Below are 9,634 nucleotides of genomic sequence, written 5' to 3' on the forward strand. Positions count from 1 at the left end.
ATATATAAATCATACGAAGAGTTCCTAAATCGTATTATCAAGTTGAAGATTTGTGACTGGACAGTGAGTGTGAGTCCTGTTGTGGCAGAATTTAAACTTTATGACACAATCCACTTATGTCCTCGATATGAAATATATGTTGATGATAGTCTTGCTTCTACCATTTGTGTATATTCTTAGCTCCAGATGATCATTTAATATATACAAAATATAAAAGATCAATGTGATCTATTTCAGCTTCAAATCTTATTTATGTTGGTACTTCATTTAGTCTGTGTATAACTGATGCATTTGCATTAAAATCAAATCTATATATTAAACATCGTTATTCAAAAAAGTTTAATTTATTTTCATCTAGAAATGAGTTTCCCTTAAATCATTCCTGCTAGGGAATGATTTAAGGGGAAAAAAAAGCTAAGCTAATCCCTAACGTTACTGTTAGGGATTAGCTGCAAAATCACCAGCTGCTTATGAAGCAGTACAATTAAATGAGAAAAATAATTCTGGTTTCTTAGTTTTACCAAGTTGAAGGCGATTATGTGACTATAAAAATTACATGAAGCCGAAGTTAGGATTTAATAAAAATATAATCAAAGATTTAAAAGATAAAGTCAAACATTTTTCAGTTCAAGAAAATTCAAAAAAATCTTGTTTGGGATAAACATTTTAGAGAAATAACTGGTTATGTTGATTTGGGCAATTCTATTGTTAATTTTGCAACATTAGAACAGGCAGACAAACTTTTACTTCTCCTTGTACTGCTGAAAACAAATAAATGAATTTGCATAAAAAGGGCATTTTTCATAGCCACAAATCTTTTAAAAAACAATAAATGGCATAAAATATTGATCAGTTAATTGATTGTTAAAATAATAAATAAAAATTTTATTTTGCAGACTTGTTTTTTTGTTTGTTTCACTTTAGTTATAATGTAAACAAGCACCTATGATGCTTTTTATAGAACCTCTAATAAGGATATTATTTAAATATTAGGATTTTTTATAGAACCTCTGATAACAATGAAATTGTATTTGTGAGGGGTGATACTGGGTGACTTTCTTAAAGCTCATCTATTTTTCATAGGTACCACTGGATATATAAAAAATATATTTTTCCCAAAACCTGTCATTAGGACACCATAATTTTAAAAAACATTCAAGTATTAGGTATTAGATTATTAGCTCCTCAAATTTGGTTAAGGGACCTCTAAAAATTGAAAAAAGCTACTTAAATTTGCTGTCCCATCCCCTTATTGGGTGTATGGGGGAGCCTTTATGTGTGTAGTGGTTAGATCGCTTGCATTGGAAGCAATAGATCATTGGTTCAATGTCTGCTTTTAGCATATTTACATTATCTTTAAATTAAGAAACCTTAACAAAAACGTTTACTTGATACCTATTCACTTAGATGTATGGTGTCATAATTTCATCTTGACTTAATTGAGCTCAGAGCTGTCCTATATACATATAATCTCAAATGGTTAAACAAGAGAGGACTAGAATTTTTTTTTATATATAAAATATTTTTTAATATAAATTCTAAATTTTTTGAATATTTGTTTTCTTGTTTTGATTTTTAGTCATAATTTCATTTAAAGTTTTATTCTTCATGAGTTTAAGGATGGTAATATTTTCAAATAATTATTATACATTCTCTGCATGTATTAAGCATGTGAGTATATATATATATACCTGACCGAGGTAAGAGCTCCTTAACCTTGGATGGCCATCTTCCTAGAGGTAGTATCACAATAAAAATACCCAGTTCTGATCTTAATGAAACAACACTCTCTCTCTACAAGTCAGTCAAAGCAGAAAGTTAACCTGAAAATATTTGTTTATTATAAATTTCAAACTATTGTGTGTATATTATAATTTTGTACTACATTTTATAAGGATCCTTTGGAGATAAACAAATCAAAACATTTTTTAAATTAATATTTTTTATGACAAATAAATAACAGAGTTACTATGCCAAGTATGCTTTTGAGAAATTTATGGCTATGAAAATAGCTGTTTTTGAATGTGATAATAAAGAATTTATTTGAATCCAATCGATGTTATTTTCATTTATGAATGAAGTGATTTTGACTTTGTTTAATTCTTTTTAAGTTTGTGGATACTTAATTTTTCTTTTGCATATGAAAAAGATCTTACTCTAACATAAAATGTAACCAGATAATAAAATAAGTTTAGAGGCAGTTCTTTGGATACTTGATTTGTGCAAAGACTACGAAGTTCAGATATGCTTGCCATAACAACACTATTTTTTAAAGTTTCTGTTACAATCAGTTCTAAATCAATTTTTGATTTAGAACTGATTTTTTTTTTTTTTTGAGAGAGAGAACCTCAACTTTTGTAAAGATTTCAAAAACTGGAGGAGACACTATCCACAAACCACCTTGATATTTAGCATTTGAAAATTTTTGGTTAGACTCAGTGGATGTTTCAGGATTCTTAAAAGAATGTTCTGTTTTACCAGTAAATAAGAACATGATTGCATAGTTCATAGCCAAGAAGTCTAGTTATTTTTTTAGTGAGACTGTTAATGAAAATTCCTCTATCATGAATAATATCTTTGTAAAATTGAGGATAAAACTTTCCTGCATCGCCATTATCTTTAAAACTAGCTATTGTTGCCTAATAGAGATAGGGTTTGTGGTGAAATTTCTAATAGTATTGCATGATTAATTTTTAACTCATTTCTATACAAATCAGGATAGCATTCATCGTCAACCAAGGTAGTAATGCTTTTATCAAGCAGACTTTTAAATTTGCTGAGAAGATAAGGTAAGATAAGGATTTTTTAATGTTAAATCCAAATGAATACTTTGATGTTTTGAATTTGTAAGCCTTGTAAGCACTTCTTAGAGCAAATTGTGCAAGAAAATGTACTTTCAACAGGTTTACTAGACAACTCCAACACCGGATTTGGAATTTTTCAAGTTTTTTGATGTTGCATGCAGTAAGAGAATTCCATTCAGGAGCAGCATACTCGAGGTGAGGTCTGACAAGGAATGTGTATAGTCTCTTCCAAACATGAGCATTTTTATAGATAAAAGGTTTCTTTGGTTGAACCAGAGTTAGCTTTTGATGATATTATTTCAATGTGAGTGTCCAATTTGAGGTTGTGTGAAATGCAAATGCCAAGATCTCTTTTGTTGTAAGAGGAATCGAGAAGCTGCATCACTTACTGTGTCAAGATATAGTATTGGTGATTAGGACTTTTACTTTCATTAAAACATACAATAAGGCACTTTTTGTAGTTAAGATGTAAGTGCCAGGTTAGAGTCCAAGACATGATATGATTTATATCTCTCTGGAGCAAAGCTGGGCTCTCAGGTGTCAAGTTGGTGGAAATAACTTTGCTGTTGCTGGCGTATAACTTCATTGGATTGCTAATAAGGTCTGTAATGTCATTGATGTATATGATGAATAGAAAAGGTCCTAGAACAGATCCTTGTGGGATATCATTGGTGACTGGTAACCAATCTGAAGTAGCGGAACCCGTGACAACTCATTGTGTTCTGTTAGAAAGAAAATAATTTATCCAATTAAGAAGCATTTAAGAGATACCATAATCAGAAAGTTAGTGAAGCATAAGATTATGAGGAGGTGTGTCAAATGCTTTTTCATAATCTAGATATATAGCATTTACACTATAGCCTCTTGCCATTGAGTATGAGATCTGACTGACTGTTTCCAATAAATTTGTAATGCATGATTTATTTGGCACAAAACCGTGCTTTTGATATAAAAGATTATTAGCACATAGATACTCAGTCAAACAATCTTTTACAAAATGTTCTAGGATTTTGCAGCAGACAGAAGTTGAAGAAATGGGTCTGTAGTTTGATGCATCAAGTTTGGATCCTTTTTTGTGAAGCGGTGCAATGTTAGCTTCCAACCATGCGGCTGGGACTTGAATTTCAGAAATTGATTTTATAAATATATAAGTAATTAGCACATCAGAGATGAAGAACATTTGTTGAGAACATGTGGGTGAATGCCGTCTATATCTTTAGGCTTATGCATGTTAAGTTTTGAGAGTATCAATTGTATGTAGTTCTTATTATGTATAATATATATATATATATATATATATATATATATATATATATATATATATATATATATATATATATATATACACACACACACACGCACACTCATACATACACACACATACATATAAAATAAGATAAATATATAGAACAAAATATAAATAAAAATTTTTTTAACAAAATGACAAAAAACAACAGACTAAAATACAAATGATAATATAAAATTATTATATTTTAATAGAAAACCACAAAATACTCAATTGCACTACCAATGTGATACATGCTGTTAGATAAAGCTTTATTATAAATACAACAAGTTACTAAAATTGGTACCGATAAGATATAGAAATATATACAAATTATAGAAACAACAAAACCATACAAAGTTTAACACCGTCATAGATAGCTAGATCGAATGTTGCTAACAAATCAAAAAAACAGGTTTTAATTAAAATATAGCAACAAGGACGAAAACAGAAGTAAAAGAGTAAACAGAACTACAATGCCAAAGGTCAAATACTATGTCGGGCGGGGAAAAATTTTTTTTTACTTGTATAAAAAATGCCAACCTAAAAACTAACATTTTTCAAAGCTTAACAATTTATGGACGGCCCCATATTTGCACTGAAAAAGATAATTTTAACAAAATTTGTACTATAAAAAGATACTGCAGAAATTTCATGTAATAGCTAGACATAATACAAACAGTTTGATATATGGTATTATATATGCTATTATAACATATTTAAAACTTATTTAACTTAAATAGCACTTTATTTATATTTTTAGTCTGAAAAATTTTTATGTTGAAAATAACAACCAAAAAATAAAAAAATAAAAAACACATGACCTAAAGAGTAAATAAAATAAAATTAACAGAATTTGAGACAACTTGTTATGATCAACCCACTTGGCCTCAATAAAAAATTTTAATTTTAGTTAGCATGCACAAAAAGTGGGAACAAAAAGTACCTGAATTACATTAGCAGCCATCTCTGGTGTGATATCACAACATTTTTGAAAACTTTCAAATGCTTCCTTTGAATTGCCATTTCTTAGTGCTTCTAATGCTCGTGCTCGATATTCTTTACGTTTTCTTAAAATAAATATCAATATTCTTTATGTTTTCTTAAAATAAATATCAATAATCTTTATGTTTTCTTTAAAAAAAATCAATATTCTTTACATTTTTTAAAAATATCAATATTCTTTACATTAAAAAAAATAAATATCGACAATCTTTATGTTTTCTTAAAATTACATTTTTTTAATAATTCTACTAAAATGTTACATCTGAATATTATTCAATAAGCAGAAACAAGATTTTTAAATTTATAAAAATCTTTACTTACTCCCTTCGCTCTTTTTCTTTCTCTGATTTTGCAGGTAAATGTCCACCATCAAAAACAAGTATTGGCGTTATATTATAGTTGATAAGCATGTTGACTCTTCGCATAACATATTGAATATAAACTTTAGTAGGTTGCCCCAAAACAACATCTTTTGCACATGCATAACAACCTTTATGCAGCCAACAATATGCATCAATTCCAACTGTTTGTCCTTTGAAACTTGAAACTGATGTTTTAACTTGAATGTCTTTTAAAAGGGGCAAAAGTCCAAGTATTCCCATTACAGTGCAGGAACCATTATTTTTGTTTATTAAAAATACTCTGAATTAAATGAGTTTGCTATAAAAAAATGTCATTAAAAAATTAAAGCAATTAATAAAAAAGGTCAACAAAAACAAAATTTTTTTCTGGTGCCAAGAAAACAATTTGTTTTTTATGTAGCATTTCTTATTTTGATTTCAAATGTGCAACTCATTTTTTACCATCACGTCAAGTTGTAAAGATATTTGGGTTCAAATCTTTAGTATTTGGGGTAAAGTCCCTACCATTGTCAAAAAAATAAGTTGTTCAAAATAATGTCAACCCAGGTCTCAAAAGAAGCGTATTTTCATAGAGATTTTAGAGATGTTAAAGAGAAAATTTTTTTAAGAGTCTTTAGCATTTTTTCAAATAATTTTTTTGCCAAAAAATTTTAAGGAAAAATTTTTTTTTTTTTTTTTTAAACATCTTTGCTTCAAACAAGGCTGCAAGCAGCCACTAATTAAAGTTGGAAGTTACTGGAAAAGAAAAGATGAAGATTGTAGAGCAAGATAACGATTGATGGATGACTTAAAAGATTGCAAATTATATGAATCAGGAAAGCAAGATGAAGGAAGTGAATTCCAAAGAACTGATGTTCGAGGAAAAAAACTAGACAAATAAGCGTTTTTGGAGCACTTAGGAACAGTCACAGAAAAAGGATGAGACTTAATTGAATGACGAGTAACACGAGTATGAATTTTAGTAGATGGCACAAGAGACGCTAGCTCTTTAGAGCAGTGCCCATTATAGTATTTGTAGAAAAGAGAAAAAGAAGCAACATTACGACGATGTGATAATGGTTGGAGGTTGGCTGCAAGAGCAGGTCCAATTATGTTTACAATGCATTTTTGCACCTTGTCTAAAAGAGAAAGGGCATCATTAGAAGATCCGATGTATGGTTTCCAGGAAAGATTGGAAGTAAGAGTTAATCCTAGAAGATGTAGAGTAGATGACTCATCGAGTACATCACCGTTCATAAATATAGGAAGATCTAAATTATTGCGATAACGATTGGCTGAAAAAAATTGAGTTTTATCTGAATTAAAGTTCACCAGCCACTGTGAGCCCCATGCTGTAGCAGAAGTGAGATCCTTTTCAAGCTCAAATGCCCCCTCCAAGCAATCAGAGGGTGTTGGTTTCTTATCACGACAAAAATAAATCGTAGTATCATCAGAAAACAATGCCACCTTTGATGTGAGAATATCTGGAAGATTGTTAATGTAAATTAAAAAGAGTATAGGGCCAAGGATAGAACCTTGAGGAACCCCTGAAGTTACAGAACAAGAAGAAGAGTGTTGTCCATCAAGGACAACTTTTATGCTACGATTGGAAAGGAAGGATTCAATAATCTTAAAGATGTTGCCAGATACACCATAAGAAGAAAGCTTATGGAGAAGACCAGCATGCCAAACTTTATCAAAAGCTTATGAAATGTTAAGAGCGATGGCCTTTCCACCTTCATATAATGCACGATAAAACCTGTCAGTTATTACTTTTAACAAATCAGCTGTAGAACGAGAAGATCGAAATCCATATTGATGGTCAGAAAGTAAGTCATTAGATTCAAGATGAGAAATTAAGTGTTTGTTAATTAAAGATTCAAAAACCTTGCTTATGATAGGAAGAAGACTTATGGGACGGAAGTTAGACGAATCAGATCGCTCTCCAGAATTTTTGAAATTAGGGATAACAGATGCCGCTTTCCAGCAGGCTGGAAAACAAGACTCTGATATACACTTGTTGAATAGTTTTGAGAGTATAGATGACAGCTCCGGAGAACACTTCTGCAAGACAATAACAGGTATGTTGTCCGGGCTACAAGCTGTAGAAGAGTCTAGACAGGAAATCACTTTAGATATAGATGCTAGAGTGATATGAATGTCTAGCATGTTTTCTAAAATCTCTATAAAAATACGCTTTTTTTGAGACCCAGGTTAACATACTTTTGCACAACTTTTCTTTTGACAATATTAGGGACTTTACCCCATATATTAAAGATCTGAACCCAAATATCTATACAACTTGACGTGATGGTAAAAAATTAGTTGCATATTTGAAATCAAAATGTGAAATGCAATTTAAAAAACAAATTGTTTGCTGTGTAATTAATTATATTAATTTATTTGTATAAGTTAGTATAGTTACTTTTTTATACATTTAATATTATTATTATTTTCTCATCAAAGTTGTTTAAATTTGATAAACCTTTCATATTAGAATCTAAATTATTTTTTGTATTTTTAGAATCTGAATTGAAACAAGTTATTTTTATCTACATTCATTTCATTCATTTATTTATTCAAACATAAAATATGAAATCGATGTAGGATATCAGGAGACACTCAAATAGTTAAAAATTTGAAATAAAATCAATGTAGGATATCAGGAGACACTCAAATAGTTAAAAACTAATCATAAGATATTTAAAAACAAAAAAATAAAGTAACAAGTTAAAGACAAAATTACAAAAATCAAAATAGACAAATAAAACAAAATAAAAAAACAAGGTAACAAAAAAATTTATATGAACTAAATTAGATAAACATAAACCAAGTACAAATGAAAAATAAAAAAATATTAACTAAAAACCTTAAGTGGCAAATATACTTTTAGTATATATGCCACTTAAGATTTGCTTTTCTAGCTGAAGGAGAAGTTTACTCTGACTTTATATATCTAAAGGCCTTGGTGCTCTGGGTAAAGACTAGAGATTCTGTATCAATAAAAAAATTCATACCAGGTGGATGTTGAAGGCATCTGATTACTTTGGTGTTGAAAACCTCCTAGGTAAAGACTTTAGTGGTATACAGAAAATTTATGTTAATGAGCCCTTCTTCATTCAACAGACTGGCATAGATATAAAACCTGTATAACTGTTACCTGATAGGATGATGGAAGCTTGATTATTGTGACTTTACTCATGAGTTTTTGCTTGTGCCTGTTAGTTAACCCTGTTAGTGGCTATGCAACTCTTTCTGTTATCTCCTATTATAGGATTCTCTCTGTGGTAGCTATTCAGAGAATTCCATAAACAGCTGTAAAATATCAATGTATTAAAAGTACAATATTGCACATTGGTGTCACTATTAGTTTTTTGGGTGTGTATTGTTAAGGCACAAAAGGAACTGGTTGTTACAACTTGATTGATTAGCATGAATGAGGAAACCTAACAGTTTATTGTTTATGGCGTTATAAGCTATTAATCATTAAGTCAAGTTTTGTATTAATTAAAAACTTGAAAAAAGTAACTAAATATATTATCCACAAAAAACAAATTATTAAAAATTCATCCAATTTAAATCTTCACTTCCAACAAGGCTGCAAGCAAACACTATCAGAGTTGGAAGTTACTGAAAGAGAAAAGATAAAGTTTATAGAGAAAGATAAGGTATAACAGACGACTTAAATGATTGCAAATTATATGAATAAGGAAAACAAGGCAAAGGAAGCAAATTCTAAAGAACTGATGTTCGAGGAAAAAAACTAAACATATAAAAATTTTTGAAGCATTTAATCAGTGTACAGTACAACAGTCACAGTATAAAGATTAGACTTAATTGAATGATGAGTAACACAAAAATGAATTTTAGTAGATGGCACAAGAGACACTAGCTCTTTAAAGCAGTGCCCATTATAGTATTTGTAGAAAAGAGAAAGAGAAGCTAAATTATGACGATGTGATAATGGTTGGAGGTTGGCTACAAAAGCAGGTCCAACTATGTTTACAATGTGTTTTTGCATCTTGCCTAAAAGAGAAAGGGCATCATTAGAAGGTCCGCCCCAGAAATGGCAACAGTATTCGATACAAAGACGGATTTGAGATTTATAGAGATAAATAGAATTCTGAATAAGAAAGTGGCAAGCACGATAAAGAGATGCAACCTTAGCAGATGCTAATTTTGCAATCAATTTGCTGTAT

The 9,634-nt window shown here is 29.9% G+C and overlaps 1 protein-coding gene across 1 annotated transcript in view; it reads right to left on the reverse strand.

Moving 5' to 3' along the window:
- Positions 1 to 5,759, reverse strand: part of LOC101238090 (exonuclease 1) — a 54,393-nt gene extending 48,634 nt beyond the window's left edge. Inside the window, exons 1-2 of the mRNA XM_065794101.1 lie at positions 5,416 to 5,759; positions 5,036 to 5,159 (exon numbers count right to left, since the gene is read on the reverse strand). Of these exons, the coding sequence (XP_065650173.1) occupies positions 5,036 to 5,159; positions 5,416 to 5,696 (405 nt within the window). The 5' untranslated portion in view covers positions 5,697 to 5,759. The remainder of the gene's footprint in view (positions 1 to 5,035; positions 5,160 to 5,415) is intronic.
- Between the last annotated feature and the right edge of the window lie 3,875 nt (positions 5,760 to 9,634).

The sequence above is a fragment of the Hydra vulgaris genome, chromosome 03 (assembly GCF_038396675.1).
Source record: "Hydra vulgaris chromosome 03, alternate assembly HydraT2T_AEP".
Classification (NCBI taxonomy): Eukaryota; Metazoa; Cnidaria; class Hydrozoa; order Anthoathecata; family Hydridae; genus Hydra; species Hydra vulgaris.